Genomic DNA, 23,369 nt, shown 5'->3' with positions numbered 1-23,369 from the left:
ATTTTCTGTACCACCATTATTGCCGTCGGCTTGTTATGTATTTCGGTTGGGTGCCCATTATAACGGAATATATTGTTTAACGCCATTTTATTATTTAATCAATGGGGAGTCTTGTGAAACATTACCTAATTCCCTGATATGAAAACCTCTGGTAGGACATTTGTGATACCTAGTCATCGTATGAAAAGGGAAATAAATCGTACGATGTTTTGCGCATATAATCTCTAGTGGCTATGATATATATACACCAGTGTTGGGATGACTCGAGTCATGACTTGACTCGAGTCACCTTTTTCTTATGACTTGACTTGACTCGAGTCACTTTGCTAAAATGACTTGACTTGACTTGACTCGGCGATTCAGAAATACGGATTGACTCGTGACTCGGAGCAAAATTCACGAGTCAATTTCAAGTCATCAAGTAAACGGGGTCGATAAAAATCACAGCAACTTGCATATGTTCGTATTGTTTGCGAAACGCTGGTTTAACCCGTGAATGCGTTCAATCATTCAATGATCGTGCGTTTTACTGGGCCTCCATTGTTCTCTCACAAATAAATTGACCGCAAACGAAGTGATCGAATCTTAGAGCTTACGTTATCGTAAACTAGTGTAGTGAAGTCATTCGATAGCAAAATGTCTATTTCTGTTTTCTATTCTTACCTTAACCAAACCTCCTGTTTTATTGAAATTGAATTCGAATATAGTTTATTTAGTCCTCAACCATTGTCGCAGGCTCGATTTGTATCATATCAATATGTGAATGGGTAATGTAATGTATTGCATCTTATCAATTCGTTTCTCTGTTCTCTATTTTAGCTGGTAACTACAAACTAAAGATATGCTTACGTATTTTAGCGATACAGTGACTTCTTGCGTGTATATATTTAACTCTATTTAACTCTATTCATAATCAATGAACACTCAATCTGTATTTCAGACAGCTAACATAATGCAATGACGCAATCATGCCTCATACTTCGAAAAGGCAACTTGACTTGAATTGTGACTTGACTCGTGACTTGACTTGACTTGACTCGACTTGACTCGAGTCACCTCCAAAAATGGAGTGACTTGACTTGACTCGAGTCACCTTCGAAAATCGATTGACTTGACTTGACTCGAGTCAAAATGTGCAATGACTCGAAATGACTCGTGACTCGAAGGTAGTGACTTGATCCCAACACTGATATACACACACATATATATATGCGTGTAATACAACCAGGGCTGTGGAGTCGGTAAATTTTACCACCGACTCCGGCTCCGACTCCGACTCCACACATTTTCAATATGCCGACTCCGACTCCGACTCCTGAATCTTTAAACGTACCGACTCCGACTCCGACTCCGACTCCTGGGCCTTCAAACGTACCGACTCCGACTCCGACTCCCGACTCCGACTCTAGCATTATTACCAATTTACTTCGAAAATTATATGCCACATTGTCGGTTGAATGACTATCATACAACCATTAAACATATGCAAACATATGATTAACGGTGGCATGCTAAATTGTTTCATTGTGGCACAGCTCGAATTATCCACTATGCAATTAACATGAAAGAAAGATTTGCTAAATATCCTTCCTTTTTCAAGTTTTTATAACATGGACTCTCTAATATATCCTGAAATGTATGAATCATTCAAATATGGCAGATATCCCATCCTGTATAATAAAAATGTAGATAAAAAATCCAAGTGTACCTCTTGTGTATGAGTCAGCAACTAATAAAGAGATTGAACTTACAAACTTGGTTATTGCACGCTATCCTGATTACAAGCACACACACTCCTACTTACTAATAGACATGGGTCATAAATGGAATTTAGTTAAGTAGTCAAAGACCATAGCCTATGTCTAGTCTACATGTACTTAATCAAGTATTCAAGGATTGGGGCTTGCAGTCTTTCTTGATCATTTGTTCGACCCAAACAGCTAAGCTGCACTACAAATATTTTTTAATTTCGTCAAGTGGGTAGCATCGTTTCGTCATATTTAGCCTACATCATTTTTACAATTTTACAAAACCACAGCCGATGCATTTGCTCTGTCACAGTATCATGGTATAATTCCAAAAATTGCATCAATTTTGACTGTATCGCGAAAACTCATCTTGCGATTTTCTTCCCTCTGCAACTGAGTTGTAATTTGCAAGTAATGTCTAATTATATCTATATCAAGGGTGGGCAACTTTTTCGGCGGAAGGGACACCTGAAATTTACGAACCATTGCGCGGGCAACTGGAATGTTGATAACCTTTTTTTAGTCGTCGATAGGAGCGAACCGAATTAGGTTACATTGCAAACAGGACTTATATTAATATGCTCTAAATTGATCACAATATGTCATGCAACTGTGCAGTGCGTAAGCAGGCCCTGGTCGCGCGAACACGAAAATTTTTTGCAAGATAAAGACTGAATTAGGCTATATCAATAAATATGTCGCTAACATACATTGGGGGTCGCATCTGTATACTACTGGGCTCATTTAGCAAGGACAGGATTATTCGACGTTTAGACATAGCCAAATCGACGGTATCAGTGAACATGCCTCTATCATTTTGTGCAAATGTTTTGTCGACGATCTAGCTGCGAGTGCACAAGCGAAGCCGCATGTTGTACGACACGTTATCTCCTAATTGCTATAGTTAGACTCAATTCGGTGAATAATATGTATTTATAATTTTCAGAAGGGGGCTCAAATACTGAATGCAGAAATCTAGTGACAATGAATCATGCGAAGTACCGGGAAAAATTTCAAGTCAAATAAATCAGCTATGAAATAATTCTACTTTATGGTCGTATACGAAGATCTGGGATAAATGTCGCTGGCCCCTGGATACGTCAATGCGTCAGAACTGTTTTTTTAGTCATCATCAAATTTCGCGGTCATGCTAATCAAATTTTGGTTGGCCTTGCAATTGTACCTGATGTCATAAATAATTTCGAGAATTACCTCGCAGGCCACACCTAACCTTCTCCTCTGCCAAATTTGGCCTTCATGCCACGGGCTGGCCGCACCTGATATGTATGGTTATTAATAACAGTGATTGGTGGTTCATAAAAATTATATTGAAAATTCTTTGAAAGCAAATGTTTTCACGATAGAGAAGTTGGAGTCGGAGTCGGAGTCGAAGTCAGGGTCATTCTTACAAACTCCGACTCCAGTCAGTATTTTCCCACCGACTCCGACTCCGACTCCAGCTATTATAGTTTTCACGACTCCGACTCCGACTCCATCAACCGAAAATTACCCCGACTCCGACTCCGACTCCACCGACTCCGACTCCGACTCCACAGCCCTGAATACAACGTAGCCTATTCATTCAATTCAATTTCACGATTCGCAAGAACCGTTACGTCGCCGTACGTTGATTCAATAAATTTACAAGTCGTGGAGACAGAAACAAAATATAATAAATAAGCCCGAACATCACACAGCAATTCATCGGTATCACGATTCGCGCCAAACGACGACACGGCTATTTTAATTCCTTGGCAATTAATTTCTCTTTTAAATGCGAAACTCTAACTCTAACTACTCACTTTGCAAAACTAGAACCAGAATTACTATAAAAAACAGTAGAGAAGCGAAATGTGGGATGTAGCATTTTTCTCGACCTAAAAAAAGCGTTTGACTGCGTAGATCATAAAATTCTCATCTCGAAATTGGCGCGTTACGGACTTCGGGGCCCACAACTTGAGCTCATGAAAAGTTACCTCACTGGACGCCAACAAATGGTTGCGATCTCAGACACCTTGTCCTCTCCTCACCCGGTGACCTGTGGTGTGCCCCAGGGCTCAGTACTTGGACCGGTCCTTTTCACCTTATATGTCAACGACATTTTTGAAACCTCCTCATTGAACACCACACTGTTCGCTGATGATACTCACCTCCTCTCTTCCGCATCTTCGACGGCAGAGCTGGATGCCCTGACTGGTGACCAAATGCCCAAAGTCCATGAGTGGACGGCCCAGAACAACCTTTGCATAAACGCCTCGAAATCGCAATTGCTGACAGTAAATTCAAAAAATAACCTAACCGTTAATATCGCTGGTCAGCCCGTTTCCAACACAGATAATGCCAAATATCTCGGAGTTTTACTGGACTCGAACATGTCCTGGAAGAGTCATATTCAGTCCCTAGAAACTAAATTATCACCGAAGTGCGGCCTGTTCTACAGCCTTGGGCGCTTCGTGCCAGCATGGGTTCTTCTGATACTCTTTAAATCCTTAATCCAATCGAAGTTACATTATGGCATCCTCTGTTGGGGGGCTGCCAGTAAAACTGCACTCAAGCCACTGCAGAAACTACAGCATAAAGTACTCCGAATCATAGCTAGGGCTCCAAAGGGGCCTGGCTGCCCATCCAATAAGTCGCTGCTGAAGAGATTTGGCGTCCTAAACATAGAAGATATGCGGAAACTAGAAATCGCCAAGTTTATGTATCAGTTTCACTGCGGTCGTTGCCCCGAATATTTCAATGACTTCTTTACCTCTGAATCAAAAGCGCACAAGTACAACCAGGGCTGTGGAGTCGGAGTCGGAGTCGGGGTAATTTTCGCTTGATGGAGTCGGAGTCGCGAAAACTATAATAGCTGGAGTCGGAGTCGGAGTCGGTGGGAAAATACTGACTGGAGTCGTAGTCGGAGTTTGTGAGAATGACAATGACTTCGACTCCGACTCCAACTTCTCCATCATGAAAACATTTGCTTTCAAAGAATTTTCAATAGAATTTTTTTTTGTACCACGAATCCAGGGATATATAGAACTCCGGGATGGCTGACTTCTTTTTGGCCTATACATAAGTAGGGCTATATATCAAGCTGCAATCTACCTCGAAATCTTCACTTTTTTCGCAAGTTAGCGATGTAGGTGTTTATACAATCAGGTTCCTTCACCTTTTGCCGCCTTCCTGGTGAGTAAGCAAGACATTCTAGAAAACATGGGTCTTCCCATACCTCATTCTTTATGCTATATAGACAAATAAGCAAACTCTTACAACGTTGAATTTCATTAATTTCATACAGTTTACCCAGAGGTAATACATAGAAAGGTGGATAATGAAGAAAATCAGCATTTTCTAAACGTTCAATACATTGTTTTCCAATCTTTTTCAGTGCGGATGATATTTTTGAAAAGTATTTGGGAGAAGTAATATAAGTCAATCAGGGAGGAGTAAATATATGATGACTGAGACTTTTTGAATTGTACGGGCTCTTTCGAATACTACAACACGCCAAATATTTCTCCACTTTTTCAGCAATAGACATTCCTGAGCTTTATCGTCATTGGGTGTGCAGTACATCCCGAATCAAGCTTCTGGAGGGTTCGATACTAATTCACAAGTATTGGAAATTATGTGTAATGGTGATGCGTCCGGCTTCTCGATCAATAGGTTGTAGGTTCGATTCCTGGTCGGGTCATACAAAAGACTCGAAAACTGGTATCCGCGGCTATCCGGGTAGGCACTCAGCATTCCCGGATAGCATGGAGAAGAAAAAGAAACGGGTGCAGACTAGGTGACCTTACGGTCGTATAGCATCTCGATGGTGCAGGCCAAACAGAATATCATCTCTATCTCTAAGCGTCGCTGCTGAGACTCAAGACACAAATTTCCAGATGGTAACGCAAGTATAGTATAGCAGGATATCCACTGATGATGTGCTGTACAGGATGGAACGTAGCATTTTGTTTCAGGAATCTGCAACAAAAATTAATAACTTAGAGATACAAATCAACCATAAGCCCAATCATTAAGAATAGCTTGATGTGGGGATTCAACCCAGTGGTTCTCAACCGCCAAATATGTTATATTTTTCCAATTATAAATGCATGAAGCTGGACACTTGTCCATTAGAGAATGAAACATCAAATTTCAGATTGAATCGGATTTTTCTGCATGGTGTTGTAATATAGAGCTCATAGTCTACTTTGGTCTTGACGCACGTCACAATGCTGCAAGTTTACGGAACGAAATACCCTACACCTCTTTTAGCAAAAGTTATATGGGAAAGCTATAAGGCTATTACAAAAAGATATTTAAATTTGGACAGTACAATTTAGCAATCTTTAGCAGAGGAATAGAGGGACTAGATAACTGATAAGCTGCTGGTATTTCTTTCAAAAGCAATCAAACTGGCAGTACCCTTGCAGAAACTTCATTAGCACCACATATAATATCAAAATACATTAAATGTTGTTTCCAATATTTAGTTTTTATTTGCGTACATTAGTCCTATATGCAATTTAAGTTCCAAGGTGTGCAAGATCAAATAGGACGAGAAGTGCCAACCGCTGATTTAACTGCCATAATATTCCAGCTATGAGTATAATGTCAACAAAATGCACAGTTGATAAAATGGCAGGATGATCTTTACTGTAGCATAGTACCTCAAGTCATAAGCAGTTGATTCGCTCAACACACACACAACAATATATTTAGATGGATTTCAATCCTTCATATGATATAGCTCACCAGAATCAGACAAACTTACCCATGCATGCTGAGGAGAGGTCCTGGCTGTGTTGCAAGGATTTGACAAAACCTTTTAAACTTTGATGTAGTTTCCAGAGTTTTTCCCACAGCTTTTCCCAATTGCCACATCCTGACGATACAGTTAACTTATCCATCATGAGGGAGTGGCCGACATCAAGTCGATTTATGTGATGAATAGTCCTGTTTTGTATCTTCAAAAGTTTCAGTGGCCAGCAAATGCTATATTTTGTGTCCGTCATTCAGTTCACTGCAACGGTGGTTTCTTTCCAGTATAGTGGCATTTGATTGCCAGTCATTACCAAACATATTTATGTGTCACTAGTAGCCTTATCGGCACCGTATCTGTAAAAAGAGATTCAATTTAAATGGTGCCTGGACTTTTATACAATTATGTAAACTTCTAACTACCATTTATTGTATTCTAACACTACCATGCTCCTAGGGTTTGTATTTTACGTAAAATTCTAAAAACCATCCTGACTGTCTGACTGAAATGCAACTTGCATACTGGTACAGGCTACAATTTTCGGTCATTTCAAGCTATACAACTATATAACTGTCTTATGGCAAACCATGGGTAGGTATAGAATCGTTAGGCTCGTTCGATAGGCCTACTCCTTCCTTTCCTTTGTTCTGCATCATGTTAACTACAAATAGGAGCGCAGCATGGATACACTCTAATCATCGATTAACCTATTACATAAAATCCTAACAGACGAAGTCACTCTAAACTGGCGGCTGCCACTTTAAGGACTTTAAGGCTTATTATGCAGTTCTATAGCATCAGATCAGTCATTAATGCATAACGTAATCAATATTAGAATCATCCTGAAATGTAATTCTGCTACATCCTGATATACACTAACGCTCATCAATGTAGCAAAACATACTCGATAAGCAGAGATATTCCGAATACCAGCGATATATCGTACGGTACTGACATACCGGTAGCGCCGTTCATAACCTGCAGCTGAAGCTCCATACCGCTAACCAATACTGCTAAAATTATCAACTACCTGAACATTACATGTGTCCTCTAGCTTTATAAACAATTAAAAATATTGATATCATACGCATCTACCAGCAATCACAAACCAGAAAGGTAATGCCAGGTCTCCAAGTTACGCACAGACTAAGCACTGTCAACAATCCTATCTGAAGTGAGTGCGCGAAAATGACCCTACTTGTGTATGACCGTGATGACGCAATCGACGGAGTCAGCCATCCCGGAGTTCTATATATCCCTGCACGAATCACTGTTATTATTAACCACACAGATCAGGTGCGGCCATCCCGTGGCACGCAGGCTAAATTTGGCACACGAGAAGGTTAAGTGTGGCCTGCGAGGTAATTCTCGAAATTATTTATGACATCAGGTCCAATTGCAAGGCCAACCAAAATTTGATTAGCATGACCGCGAAATTTGTTGATGACTAAAACAACAGTTCTAACGCATTGACGTATCCAGGGGCCAGCCACATTTATCCCAGATCTTCGTAGATGACCATAAAGTAGAATATTTCATAGCAGATTTATTTGACTTGAAATTTTTCTCGGTACTTCGGATGATTCATTGTCACTAGATTTCTTGCATTCAGTATTTGAGCCCCGGTCTGAAAATTATAAATACATATTATTCACTGAATTGATTCTAACTATATTCGCAATTAGGAGATGCGGCTTCGCTTGTGCATTCGCAGCGAGATCGTCGACAAAACATTTACACGAAATGATAGAGGCATGTTCACTGATACCGTCGATTTTGCTATGTCTAAACGTCGAATAATCCTGTCCTTGCCAAATGAGCCCAGTGGTATACAGATGCAACCCCCAATGTATGTTAGCGACATATTTATTGATATAGCTATAGCCTAATTCAGTCGTTATCTTGCAAAAAAATTTCGCGCTTCGCGCGAACAGGGCCTGATTGCGCACTGCACAGTTGCATGACATATTGTAATCAATTTTAGAGCGTATTAATATAAGACTACTTTGCAATGTTACCTAATTAGGTTCGCTCCTATCGACGACAAAAAAAGGTTATCAACATTCCAGTTGCCCGCGCAATGGTTCGCAAATCTCAGGTGTCCCTTGCGCCGAAAAAGTTGCCCACCCCTGATATAGATAAAATTAGATATAACTTGCAAATTACAATTCAGTTGCAGAGAGGAAGAAAATCGCAAGATGTGTTTTCGCGATGTAGTCAAAATTGATGCAATTTTTGGAATGATACCATGATACTGTGACAGAGAAAATGCATCGGCTGGTTTTGTAAAATTGTAAAAATGATGTAAATATGACCAAACGGTGCTTCCCACTTGTCAAAATTAAAAATATTTGTAGTGTAGCTTAGCTGTTTGGGTGAACAAATGATTAAGAAAGACTGCAAGTCCCAATCCTTGAATACTTGATTAAGTACATGTAGACTAGACATAGGCTATGGTCTTTGACTACTTAATTAAATTCCATTAATGACCAATGTCTATTATTAGTAAGAGTGTGTGTGCTTGTAATCAGGATAGTGTGCAATGACAAAATTAGTAAGTTCAATCGCTTTATTAGTTGCTGACTCATACACAAGAGCTATACCCTTGGATTTTTTATCTATATTTTTATTATACAGGATTGGATATCTGCCATATTTGAATGATTCATACATTTCAGGATATTAGAGAGTCCATGTTATAAAAACTTGAATAAGGAAGGATATTTACCAAATCTTTATTTCATGGTAATTGGATAATTCGAGCTGTGCCACAATGAAACAATTTAGCATACCACAGTTAATCATATGTTTGCATATGTTTAATGGTTGTATGATAGTCATTCAACCGACAATGTGGCATATAATTTTCGAAGTAAATTGTTAATAATGCTGGAGTCGGAGTCGGTACGTTTAAAGACCCAGGAGTCGGAGTCGGAGTCGGAGTCGGTATATTGAAAATGTGTGGAGTCGGAGTCGGAGCCGGAGTCGGTGGTAAAATTTACCGACTTCACAGCCCTGAGTACAACACACGCGCGTCCACGTCGTCCAAATATCATATGATCGACCGAAAAGAATTTCAGGTCCTATTTTCCAGAGAGAGAGAGTCTTTATTTTCATCGAACCAAAATACACTAATACTAAATACTAAATACAAAATAATAATTTTCCTCAGTCTAAAGAATTTCAGGTCCTATTTTCCAAGTACCGGTATCAAATCAGGCTGAATACAGTCCATCCTCAAGATTACCGGACCACGACTGACCTATCGATCTCGCTTCCCATGACATGCCGCCCTATTTCTTGTCGCTTTCTTTTTCTATACTGTATTCTTTACTTTCATTCAGTGTGCATGCCTCCTCTTTACTACGCCTAGGCCAAGGTGGGTGTCAGATTCCATTGACAAATCCAAGTCGCTTCGACATCTTCCTGTCTATTCATTGTATCGCATTTTTTGTGGTGTATTGAACTGATAAAATTGCTAATAAACCAATGGTGATGATCGATCTCGCTTCCCATGACATGCCGCCCTATTTCTTGTCGCATTCTTCTTCTATACTATCTTCTTTACTTTCATTCAGTGTGCATGCCTCCTCTTTACATCGCCTAGGCCAAGGTGGGTGTCAGATTCCATTGACAAATCCAAGTCGCTTCGACATCTTCCTGTCTATTCATTGTATCGCATTTTTTGTGGTGTATTGAACTGATAAAATTGCTAATAAACCAATGGTGATGATGATGATGATGATAGTTGATTGACATCAAGTCTGGCGCGCAGCTCTTACCAAAGTCATAGTTGAGTGACTTTGGCTTTTACTAGGTCACGGCCATGGATAAAGGCAGATCTGTTATACGTAGTATATGAAAGTAGTCTGAATTAGTTATGTGGATATGAATCAATGCTGCACGACAATCAAATGCAGTCATTCCACCAGCAAATTGACTACTGATGAAAAAATAGTACGCATCGTCAACAGCTGTTCATCACGATATTTTGTTCAGACCAGCAACTGTGACGTAATAATGCATGTCCAAAAATATTTTTCGCCAACGCAATCTCTCATTACAAGCGCCACCAACGCGATAGCACATGAAGCCGGGCTAGGTCGTTAGTTGTTTCCACATGATAGGTTAGGGCCCAATGAGATGAATTTAATGTTCAAGGGAAAACTCCGTCAAGATGTGTCGTGCGATAACATAGACAGCTCCAAGCGAATAGGCCGTTACTGCAGAGTCAGTGATTGTGATAGGCCGTCTTGTTCTACTGGCATTCACGATTGTCAAGAGACGTCTACATCGTCAAGAATAAATGAATATGTCATCGAGCCGAGGTAAGCGATAAACCGTCGTGTGTTCTGATTTGTCTGGTGTGTCAGTAAAAGGGAGATATAGCATCAATAGGCCTATGCAGAGGTAAGAATTATTTCAACATGCTTTTCATGCTATATTTTTCAGGTTTGACTTAGATGGGAAGGCTACCTATGGCGATTATGGTAGCGTTCATTTGCCGCCGGGAAATCGTCATTTCATTCCACGAAGAGCTAAACTAAAAGCAGCTGGAGGTAAGCCTATGTTATGTGTGCCAATAGGCTAATCTACATTTATATTCTATAACTTGAATGCAATGCTTCCAAATGAAAACATATGATATTCCTTGGTAGATTTGGCATTGAGATGTGGTGGGAGTAGTCAGCGTCAGTACTCAAGTAGAAGTTGGATGAACGCCATAATTTTCTACACAAGCATAGAAGTCGTTACTCTTAGGACATGTCTAAACTACTTCAAGTGGGAGTAGAATTTGAAAGATCTGAAGAGTACTGAATTAAGCAGTTTCAAAACAGTAGATTTTATCAAGGGGTCGTACAAATTTAGCATTGAATTGGAGGTAACTACTTTTGAAATTGCAAGATATATCGTCAGGATTATCACATAAAATCCTAATGACACTAGAAATAGGTGCAATTTTAGCAAATATATTTAGATACTGTAATACACGGGCTATTTCAACCAGTTCCTATGACCATCTGTCTTTGATGCAAGCACGTCCCAAAGCTACGTTCTACTTTACCGAGTTTGGAGTGTAAAAGAATAGTTCTGTTTAAAAAAGTATATATCTGTAGTCTTAGTAGTGAAGGTAGTATGAAACATCACCACTTGAGTTAATAGCGAAAGTAGGCAAACCTACTTGAGTACTTCCAAAAAGTGATATATATATAAATATAGACGATTAGTCTCCTGACGGATATAATTTATGGTCGTTGTGGGTTGAGAAATGTATACTTTTCCTGGACAGGTCGGTCGATATCACTGTATGAGAAATGGCGTCTGATGCAATACCACACCAACTGCATAATGAAGCGATTCATGGACTCACATTCGGTGAATGTATCAGTTTTACCCCCGTGCATCAACTATGACTTGTGGAAGCATCCCAAGTGGAAGGTTATGTATGATAAGGTCAGTTACAGTGCAACATTATTGTTTGATTTCCCTGTTTCTTCGTATTTCTATTGGAGTCAATTATCTGAGACACTCTTGGAGGTACAGAACTTCAATATACAATTGCATAATATAAAATAGTAGAGAATTGAAAAGAACATTGTAGATCAGTGGTTCTCAAACTGGGCGGCGTGAAAGCATCTGAAGGGTGGCACGAAACTGCAGTCAGCTGAAATTTTTTCGCGCCGTGTGCAATTTACCCCCAATTCATAGGTAATTATCTGTGTACAGTCCGAATTTCATATTTGAGAATTCTCATCAACAGTCATCAGCTTCTGTCCCGTCGAACTATCCAATGGGATTGCTAGCATTCTGCTTTCATTTTGTGATATGACGATAAGGGGGGGCCAATGTGCAATTGTAAAAAACAGGGTCAAAAGTCAATCTAATTTTTATAGTATTGACTCGAGTCAAGGTGAGTCATTTTCAATTCACCCCCAAGTCAAGTCAGCTAGTAAAAGGTCGAGTCATAGTCTTTAGACTCGAGTCCGAGTCATTATGTTCACTGCTCATTTTCAGTTCAATTTGGTTCAACCCAGTGTTTATGTTTTCAACTCTGCTCGAATGATATAGAATAGCTCGCATTCATAATATCGTAATTTTGCTCAGTCTAAACACTTTCTGGTCCTATTTTCCAAGTATCAGTACTGACTACTGATAAACGAAATACCAATCATGTGGTGACTAGGTCTGGGCAAAATCGAGTACCTGAGTGATTCGATTCTGAATCACGTAAAATGCTTCGAGTCGAGTATTCGAGTATCACTCATTATGACGTCACAACATAATGTACCATGTCAAAGTTCAAATATGTACATTTTATGCCACCAACGAAGAAAATAATGCCTGTAACCCATCACATTAATGATAATTCGGTATTTTTTCGACCATATACCGACTTCATTGCACTTCTTGACAATGTTGTGGAACGATCATCACTTCGGAAATGTGTTATTTTCAGTAACGTTCGCAGCTTTGTACTATGTCTATTATGCTGCGACACAGCCAATCAAGGTTTCAAGGCTTCCTCAGTGGAAAATAGTATCAAAACTATAATTGTCGGTTGTAAATTAACTTTCAGTTACGAGGAGCGTATAATTTCAGTACTCGAAAAAATCCTCTTTTGCTACTCGACTCAAATCATTAAAATTAATACTCGATTCAGATTCAAGTACTCGAATCATTGTGCCCAGCCCTAGTGGTGACTTTACTATTCTTCGAAGTTACAATGAAATGTATGTGTCGGTCATCCTAGACTTGAGTCATTTGACTTCGTTCCAATCATGCACTCGTACAAGTCAAGTCAAGTGAAGTCAATACAATAATTGACTCGAGTCGAGTCATTTACCGTAGTTGAAAAAATGGCTCGAGTCAAGTCGAGTCACCAAAATAACGTGACTCGAGTCATTGCAACCGGTACAATATGAGTTCTTTTGAGTCAAGATCTGTTAGGTAGAATCGGAAGTAGTGTGAAAGAATAACCAATTTGGTAATGAAAGCATAAAAATGCTACTTGATTACCGCTAGCAGTCAAAAGTACTTTGTTATTGAACACCTCTATTGAGTATATAGCATGTTAAAGTTTTTGGCTTCCGATTATACCTCCATTGCTCTGTTGACAGCCACTGGATGAGGATCCGTGCCCAGACTGCGATGTTCGATTCAGCACCGATTCCGATGGAGTGTACAGGCCGAAAATAGCACCAGCGAGTATTTTGCTGCCAGGGAGATGGCGGCGAAGACTTTATTTAGTGCGTACATGATATTACATCAAGTTTGAATTTCGACCTCAATGATGCGTTCGTATTCCGCAGAACACAATCATCTTGATCGGTCTCCCGCAGCATATAACGGTCGCGTACATCAAGGAAACGCCTGCCCATATTTACGTGGAGTATGTCGACCCTGGTGAGCTCATACTTTCCATAATATCATCGCTGTTCCATGTTCATACAATACAAACCCTACTCTTTTCCAACAAAATTAGCTTTTCAAACAGCACGACTTTGTGATGTCGGCGGAATTAAATCAATTTTGAAATATTCCCTTTCCGTTTAGAAATCCGTTTATGTGGCACTACATAATCTCTACGCTGAAGCGCTAACCATTTCTTCAACTATACCTACTGTAACTACTATCTATAACCCCGTAATGCATATGCAGAGATGTCCAAAGTAGTCGGCCAAGTACAAGCAGCTCTATCGTTTTACATATCAACTCAATTCCATGTGGAAGTGGCAGGGTTGTAATGACTCGAGTCACGATTTTTTAATGACTAGACTTGACTCGAGTCATTTTCTCAAAATACGGAAATGACTTGACTCGACTTGAGTCAATTTGTGTATTGACTCGACTTGGACTTGAGTCATTGCGCATGACTCGAACCAAGTCAAATGACTCGAGATTCAGACGGCCAAGACCGACATTTCATTGTATTTTCGACGAACAGTAAAGTAACCACTCTATTGGGATTACGTCTGTTGGTACTGGTACTTGAAAATGCGACCAGAAACTGTTAAAAGTGAGGAAAATTAGTATATATATTATAAATGCGAACCATTTGATTTCACCAAACAGAGTTATAAGAGTGGCTCCAGTAATTGGTGCTGGCAAGACTTGAACAATACGCAGTACTCAGACTCAGTATAATAATAATAATAGGTGGCTGCTTTCGAAATGGAAAGATGCATAATCACGACTAACAAAAATGACTAATGAGGCTCTGCATTGGTGCATTGTTCAGCATTAGTCAATAATTGGATGACTCGATGAGCATGACCTAGTGTGAGTCTGATGTGACATAACCGAACAATCATTAATACTTCGCAGATGTGATGATCTAAAGTACTAATGCAGTGGTTCTCAAACTTGTTTAGACACGACGCCCTTGATGATATTTTTTCGTGCCCCCTTATCGTAATATCAAAAAATTAATAAAAGAGCAACCAGAATGCTTGCAATCATAAAGCATAGTTTGATGTCATAGACGGTTATATTAACTGGTGAGAGACTCTACATGGGGCAATAATTAATTATATAGTTGATGAATACCGCTGTGCATATGTTGTACGCTTCTTGAAAGAATAGCATATCATAAAGTTGAGTTGTTTTATTCACAGCAGGACCATCCGGAGATCGACGGGGTTCTGAAGAAGTCCGTATGTGGATGCATCATTATTTGAGTCCTCGGCTGGGACGTCCGATCAAATTCTTCCAGGCGGCCAAAGGCATCAACTTTCAAGTGATTACTTCAACTTAGCGATATTCCGGAGCATGTAGAGATGTTATTTTATTTTGTAGACGGACAAGAACGACGTCATGTGCCAGACGTGGATCTGGTATTGGGTGTACTTTCGATTAGTGAGAAACGTAACAGCGGATGCACTCGCACGACATATCTATCAGTAAGTTGGAAACTATTCATTCTGCCGTTCAGGATACTCTCTATCAGCTTGTTATTCGTAAACACTTCCGCCAGTATCGTCATTTGGACTATTGGTATTTGAAGAGGTAATCATCATTGGTTTATTAGCAATTTTATCAGTTCAATACACCACAAAAAATGCGATACAATGAATAGACAGGAAGATGTCGAAGCGACTTGGATTTGTCAATGGAATCGGACACCCACCTTGGCCTAGGCGTAGTAAAGAGGAGGCATGCACACTGAATGAAAGTAAAGAATACAGTATAGAAAAAAGAAAGCGACAAGAAATAGGGCGGCATGTCATTGGAAGCGAGATCGATAGGTCAGTCGTGGTCCGGTAATCTTGAGGATGGACTGTATCAGTTACAAGTAGGTTACTTATACCTTTTGGGTGCACTGAAAGTAGCTTTGACTGCTTGCTCTTGCCTAGCCCAAGTGCGTATGTCGTATAAATTCACGGCGTTACTACTTCCACTCGAGTAACAACCATGAATACTTTGACCTCTCTTACCGGGTTGAATGCAAAGGGTGAGCGATCAGGAGAGACAGTGGTCCTCATTGCAGGTCGGCTGGGTCTATACCCCATTTAAAAGTTCCATGCTAGTTAGAAGCAGGGTTGTAATGACTCGAGTCATTTTCTCAAAATACCGAAATGACTGAACTCGACTAGAGTTCAATCTGTGAATTTACTCGACTTGGACTCGAGTCATTGTGGATAACTCGAATGCAATCATATGACTCGAGACTCAGACAGACATTTCATGGTCATTTTGAAGAATTCTAAAGTAACCACACTATTGGGATTTCGTCTATTGGTACTAGTACTTGAAAATTCGATCAGAAACTGTGAAAATGAGGAAAATTAGTATGTTATAAATTCGAACCATCCGATATCACGAAACAGAGTTATAAAAAGTGGGTTTAAGAAGACTTTTGCTGAAAACTGAGCAGTCAACACAATGACTTGGACTTGAGTCATAATACCGTGACTCCTCTGCTCGCTGACTTGGACTTGGTGGTGAATTGAAAATGACTCGACTTGACTCGAGTCAACACTATAAAAGTCAGATTGACCCTGGTCAGAAGTAACCTCATGCTGATCATCAAACTTTGTTGTACAGTTTAGGTCTGCAAGGAAAAAGCTTACAGCGTATCCACCGGTACAATTGCTGGCTCTCCGATCTGCACAAGCTGGGTTTCTATACGAGCGAGACAGCATCTCAAACCAAAGTCGCAATCGACAACACACCAGCCAAACCCGCCACCAGCGGAAGCAAAACGGAGAAAAAGCGCAGCAGGATGCAGGTTGCATTGAAGAACATGATCAGGAAGACGTCGACGACGTGCTTCTCCAAGACTTACGCTTACGAGTCCACTGAGTCCGAATCCGAAACAGACAGGAATGACGTCAGTAGTACGACGTCATCGTGTACATCGGACGAATTTGGAGTTTTATCTGCTGACGACGAGACAGCATGTTCGCGGTCATCTTGAGAATTGATCATACATTAATTGATGTGGTAATTTAATGGTGCACTACTTGACGATTGTAATAGTGGTTGGCTTGGCTGGTTTATGTGTATCATGATAACTTTGCTATTTAAAAACGGCAGCATTCATTTGACTGTGACGATGCTATCGATTTAATATCAATTGAGTAAGTTTGGACGAAGGTGCCGCAGCCTTGTTTAGTAATGACCAGTGTTGGGACGACTCAGTCCGATGACATGACTTAGTCACTTTGCAAAACTGACTCGTCGTCTCAAATACTTGGATTGGATTGAATTGACTCGCATTCATGGATGTGTAGGTGAATTGTGGATTGCAACATATACGATATGATGTCATTGCAAGGTTTCATAATATATCAGTTACCGAATTGGTCTAATAGTTCTGTGTACATGTAAAGGCCTTACAACACCCTGTTATAGGTGTAATCAACTCGATATTTGTTTCTCCATTCATAATTATTGTAAATCCATCCCGCAAAATGCAACGGGTTTGATCATGTATCGAAAATTTGACATGACATTGTGACTTGGCTGGGGCCCGAATGTGCAATTACTCGAATTGACTTGTGACTCGAAGGTATTTTCTATTTTTACTGCAACTTATTACTGAAACTTTTATCAGGTTTTGTGCTAAGCGTAAAGAATTGATTTAAAAAACATGCCATAAAACTATATCTAGTTTCGTTATATTCTGTTTGATTTGCATAACAAAGAGCTATGTGATGGATTAGCCGCATCTCAACGTTATAGATGACGCAGTGGCTTGCAAGCTAGATGTTAAGCAACCCCAGCCAAGCACGACAGTGCCCGAACTAGATGCAAATAGAACACTTGATTAATTCTATCGAGGTATTTTTACATTTCATGGACGCCCAACAATATCCGAAAAATACATTCTCACTAGGTCACTTTTTTCAAGGCTACTGATTTTGTTAGTAGCCAAAACAGAGCTCACTTTGTCAGGTGAACGTTGTCGCAGAAGGACAATCAAAGTGGATCCATTTTTTCTGAATCATGGATACAATTAATATTAGTTGCTGATGATGTAATTTAACGGTCTTGGTGGGTGCATTATGAAATCGCCATCCATTGCATCCTTGCATTTTAAAATGGAGTCCGTCTCAATGGTCGAACTCTACCGTACCATATCAAGTTTTCATCAGTAAATCTTGGAAATATGTAATCACATTTTTATGTCGTGATTTACTGGTAGGAAAATTCCCTACCATCCTAAAATGTAGCGTATATTTTGATTTTCCCATTATGGCAATAGAAACATATTGATCGAATTATTCTCGTTTTCTATGAGGCGATGGCCCGAAATTTTAGTTGAACTTGTTGCTACACTACTGATCAGTTATTTCATGTCATTGCAAGCGAAATTCCCCATCCTAACTCTTCACTACAGTTGCCTCAAGCGTGGAACTGTATTTTTGCCTTTGTAGCCTACTCAACTGCTGCAAACATAGTCTTCCGGTCTCACAAATGACAGGAACACTTTACACAGTAATCAAGAGTATGAAGCTTGTATTTTCTGAATTGTTTATTGGTTTACTCAGGTTCTTTCGCTGACGTAGACAGGATTGCCTTGCCAGTGAACCTAGAGGTAGTGGACGTCAACAAAGACAGGTTATAAATTATTCGCATATCCCTGTATAATACATGTATATGAACCCGTAAAAATATTATTCAGAATCATGTGACTCTTATAAATATCCCACATCCAACAAGCCCCATCCACCATTGATATTTTAGAATATTCACCAGGGTTGCCAACAAGAAATTTGCGAAATAATTTTGACTTTTCTCCTATCTCCCAAGCTAGTAAATTCACATCCATCCATCCATCCATCGCTCTAACACTAGGACGGTGAAAAAGAATACTAGACTGCAAAGTGCCTCTTCTCTGCTTGCCATCGTCCCAAAATAAATTGTACAGCAAAGTACAAGTAAATGGTAACAAATTGCTTTGTAATAAAAACGCACAGTTTACGATCATTTTCAGCCGCAAGTTCAGTTTCACACCCCCGTGCTTTAGAACAACCATTGTACAATAGTTTGCAATGACAAAATAAGATACTTTAAGATTAAGCAGTCTGACGACACAATAGTAAAACGAGTGATTTTTCTACTATTTTCAACATTATTGGTATAATATATATATTAAAATCCTCGCTCATGAACCAACTGTTCATTTGCTACATCGGTTACAGTGAGACAACGCAGTGTCCAAGATCCGATGTCTTCTTCACCAGCTGAGCTTGCCATTCCAAAATCCATACTTTGAAAGTCCCAGATAGCATTGTGGCTAAGGTCTTGGTCTGGCAGAAAGCTTATCAATAGTTGGCCAAGATCTTTTGTCAGATATCACCAAGTTCGAGAAGATAGAATAAATCCGCAACTATTTCAAGAGGCAAGTCTTCTTCTATTTGGTGTTGCTGCTTGGACCAGGGCATTCTTCTGTATGAAGCTCTCTGAAAATACAATTGGATGGATAGGGTGGAGTGTTACCAGTATGTCAATTACTTCAAGACAGACAGACAGTTTTGAGTGAAAAAAAGTGTTGGTAAAGTTGAGTCTCGAGTCAAGAGATAAATTAAAAACAAGTCGTACAGTGGTAAGCCAGAACAATAACAAAGTAACAGTAAGAAAGAAGTAAACAAAAGAGTTGAATGCAATGAAAAGGAAAGATAAATACAAGATGAGTAAATGTATAGAGCTGTCAGTTCGAATTGTAAATAGAAAAAAAACAATTTGGCAATAATAAGCCACTTCAAGATCATAGAACAAATATGTCTTATTATTTTTGTAGTGTATCTGTGACATGTCTTGAAATAAGACCAATAAAGCGCATCTTATAAGACATATTGTTCTTATTAAGACAGTGTTTGATTCATCCAATTTTATGGTCTTGTATTGAAGTCGGATTTCGCTAATCATGAAACAACATTGTTTGTGGTCTTAAATGAGACCGGAAAGTTGTCATGGCCCAAGAGCATAAAATTATACAAATTTGGTCTCAAATCGTTTTTTTAGAACAAAAAGTCTTGAAGAAAAGACCAATTATTGTTACCAAGTACTTTACGTCTCAAAAGTATCACCCAACTTGATCGATAATAGAAGCACTGCTTTGGGGGCATCCTTTTCAATGTTAGGTTCTGAGTGAAGGGGGATAGTAAGAGAGACCATGGGACAATACTTTAAGGACTTTACAGACACAGCTAGCTTATTGAGATAATTTTTGATGCTTCAGTTTTTTGGGCTTGTTTTCAAGACGAATTGTGCAGTATTTTTGGTCTCATTTTACTCACTCACTCACCATAAATGCTATTTTCGACTCAGACAACCATATATATATTGATCTGAATAGTTCATGTGAGTAGTAAGTGGCATGTACCTGTTTGGAATCGGTGTCCTGTGCTCACACTATATTATATTTTTTTATTAAATTACTTCAACTTGGATAATCATCGCTGCTCACCTGATATATCAGGCAAAAAGGCCAGCGATTCCAATCAGGGGCATGTACCTTGATAACTATATCTGCTGAATATCTTGTAAACTCCTTAGTACAGTATCATCCCAACACTGCAAATTCTGGTCTCTCTCATGCTTCTCTTTTGCTCAGACCTTGAAAGGATGCCCCCCTCCGAAGCAGCAGTACTATTTTCGATCAATTTGTGTCTTACTTTTGAGATATGAAGTACTTGGTAACACTAATTGGTCTTTTAGACTTTTTTTGTAAAAAATCGATTTGAGATCAAATTCGTCTAATTATTTTTTTGTAGTGATGTCTGTTAGCATGGCTCTGGTACCAGACTTGTATTGGATAAATATTGGATTTTCAAAAAGCATAGCACAGCTATGTAACTAGAACTAGTCAATTTTTAAAACGCAAAACTAGAACTACCCGATTTTCATAACCTGCAACTAGAACTAGAACTCTACAAGTACTCAATCAGCAACTATAAAACGACTCAAAAAACTGTTACTGAGATGACCATCATTCAACTAAATATTTAGTTTGTACAAAATTTGTCAGTCTGGGTCATGTCAGCATCTTTCTACTCACCTCTGGTGTTCGTGTTATAATTTTTGTTGTTTTTATTTCCAAATCTTCTTTCAACTTGAAACAAGCGGAACTCCACAACGGCTGTGGGATTTTCCCTTCGCAGTCTAGGGCTCGTTATCAGCAGTCATATATGTCATTATATATAAGCTATTTATTTATTACCATATGTAGAGGTAGGCTATAAAACTTGCCTTCGGCTAATTCCATTATAACTTAACAGGGGCTGTAATGCATACCTTCGACCGAAAAAAAATTATCTTTGGATTCAGTGATTGATTATAATAGTAGTTACGGTGAGCAGATTTGTACTGCTGCCCACCACAACTACTATTAAAACCAATCACTTAATGCAAAGATAATTTTTTTCATTATTTCCTTGAGGAATAGAGATTAATTTAAAAACCCTATTTTTTATCAATCACACTGCTTCAAGAGTACATTTTGCAATAATTTTTTTTGTGTAAACGGAATCCTACATGGATTTTCAAGTCCGCTCCCCCCAATTTTGTTTTGTCCGTAACTTTTTTTTCTTCGAGTTTAGAGCGAAAATGTTGATTTTTTTCAATTCCTTGGCCTCAAAATTGTATAATTAGACATTGTAATTGATTCTTCACCATCATCATTACAGCAAAAAATATGGATTTTAAAGATTTTTGCGTGCAGCGCCACCAATTGATGAGAATTTCGAATCGCATTATCTTTCGAACCGCTGGAAATTTTTCCATCTTATTTTTTTTAATGTACCCAGAATTGAAAAAAGAATAACATTTGTAAATATTGGACAATTCTGAGGGTATGCATTACAAATGTCAGAAAATTTGCTAAATTATAATGGAATGAGTCCTTTGTCAAAAAATCAAATGTATTTGTCATATAAATTCAGCGATGAATGATGCCTCACAGGATGATAGAAACTGTCTAAGGCACACCAAAAATATAACGCTTAACGTACCAGGACTCCCACATGACTGTAAATCTGTAGACTATTAACCTACGGATAGATACGCAACTCCTGTCATTATGCTTGTGCAACCAGTCGGTGAAATGATTTGCTCAGCGAAGGTCAAAGTATACGTAAAGCAAGCACCAGATAAAGATGAAAAGGATTTTTATCCTCCAGATCTGTTCGAGTCGTTCGAGTGAAATTTCAGTAACAGAATCCGCTATTTTCTGGGGCTTTGGGGACTGTCCTGAATCCGTTTATTATGGGAATTTCCACTGCGACCTTCAGACAAGTAAATTCCAAAATATCTGGCCGTTTGTTAAAAAAACGATTCCATACAGCGACAGGCAGAACCTCAGAAATTATGGAAGAGTCAAATCAGCAATTAAAGATTATGAGAATGGATGGACGAAACTTTTGTTCAACTCGGCCAAAATTGCAAAAGTCTAGACTAGACTAGACTAGTCTAGACTAGACGTTCGAATATAGGTTTGCTTTTTTCCTCTGCTGTTTCCATGAGCATTGCATTCCTGTAGTTCTCCTTTATACTCCACAAGAGCTACTGGAGGCGCATTTTCGTCTTCGATCCATGACACTCTTTTTGCTAACTTATTCCCTTTTAGATTAGCATAATACCTCCCAATTTTGATGATGTCTTTGGGATCTGGTTGGGGCGAAATATCATGATATCCTACCGAATTTGTTTCGTGCACCTTTTTTCTTATGCAGAAAATCCCGTTTTTTTTCGGGGTGTAAACCAAGGTAGGTTTTATCCGACTTGACGTATTGGGAAGATGTCTGCTTCGTGTTGATCCATGCTCCCATATCATCCCAAAATATGCGTGGTTTCTTGGCTTTCCTTCTAAGTATGTTATTGGAATTATCAACTAAAAAGTAAACATTATTTTTTCTACCTATCGGAACACCTTTCATCGGTGTACGGCAGTTTTGCAAAAGGCACCACACTTCTTCGATCCCCATAAATTCCCCCCAAACTAGCTGATTACCGCCTATGGGCAATTCTTCCGAGGATCCGCTTGCTTTTGCGCTAGTTGTGGTTTCTGCCTCCTCGTAATCATTGTTCGGCTGATCAAAGATGTCAGGCTTCTCCCCAGTACCAACGGAATCTGCTACCTTTTGATGCTGTGCCTCCAAATAATTTACTCCAGGTTCGAAGCTTCTTGACATTTGTTCCGCATCAATTGAATCCGGTATATCCTGACCATGATCCGCTGAATTATTTTTTGATGGAATAAGCGCGCTGCTTTCAGTCAGGGTGATATAATTGCAGTATTTTCATAGCAACCTTGTCCACAGGAGTGCTATGAGGGTCAACTGAAGCAACAGCCGGCTCTGGTACCGCGTACAGCTCCATTAGATGCCTGATGGATTACGAATTTCTTGGTGATTGTGCCAAATAATCGAGTGCCA

The 23,369-nt window shown here is 39.3% G+C and overlaps 1 protein-coding gene and 2 long non-coding RNA genes across 4 annotated transcripts; 1 reads left to right on the top strand and 2 right to left on the bottom strand.

Annotated features, from left to right (window-relative positions):
• Positions 1-5,002: 5,002 nt before the first annotated feature.
• Positions 5,003-7,621, bottom strand: LOC145433449 (uncharacterized). Its single transcript, XR_013913106.1, has 2 exons — positions 6,502-7,621; positions 5,003-5,708 (listed from the first exon to the last, which is right to left on the bottom strand). It is a non-coding gene; the product is annotated as an uncharacterized LOC145433449 (long non-coding RNA).
• A 2,948-nt stretch (positions 7,622-10,569) lies between these two features.
• On the top strand, positions 10,570-17,300 carry LOC145459462 (uncharacterized). 2 transcript variants are annotated; one of them, XM_080338175.1, is made up of 8 exons: positions 10,570-10,817; positions 10,942-11,048; positions 11,780-11,943; positions 13,608-13,736; positions 13,800-13,893; positions 15,108-15,226; positions 15,286-15,389; positions 16,534-17,300. In XM_080338175.1, exons 1-8 carry the CDS (start codon positions 10,633-10,635, stop codon positions 16,904-16,906), a joined length of 1,275 nt encoding a protein of 424 aa, XP_080194301.1. In that variant the 5' UTR covers positions 10,570-10,632; the 3' UTR covers positions 16,907-17,300. The 2 variants fall into 2 exon arrangements, with proteins under 2 accessions (XP_080194301.1, XP_080194267.1); XM_080338141.1 differs by having other exon boundaries at positions 10,573-10,817; positions 15,105-15,226.
• A 1,148-nt stretch (positions 17,301-18,448) lies between these two features.
• Positions 18,449-21,896, bottom strand: LOC145433542 (uncharacterized). The gene is made up of 2 exons (XR_013913130.1): positions 20,996-21,896; positions 18,449-19,397 (listed from the first exon to the last, which is right to left on the bottom strand). It is a non-coding gene; the product is annotated as an uncharacterized LOC145433542 (long non-coding RNA).
• Between the last annotated feature and the right edge of the window lie 1,473 nt (positions 21,897-23,369).

The sequence above is a fragment of the Botryllus schlosseri genome, chromosome 1 (genome assembly GCF_051294905.1).
Source record: "Botryllus schlosseri isolate E-star chromosome 1, Bs_hap1, whole genome shotgun sequence".
Lineage (NCBI taxonomy): Eukaryota > Metazoa > Chordata > Ascidiacea > Stolidobranchia > Styelidae > Botryllus > Botryllus schlosseri.
Note: the sequence above shows the minus strand (reverse complement) of the source record. Positions and strands in the feature narration are given on the sequence as shown.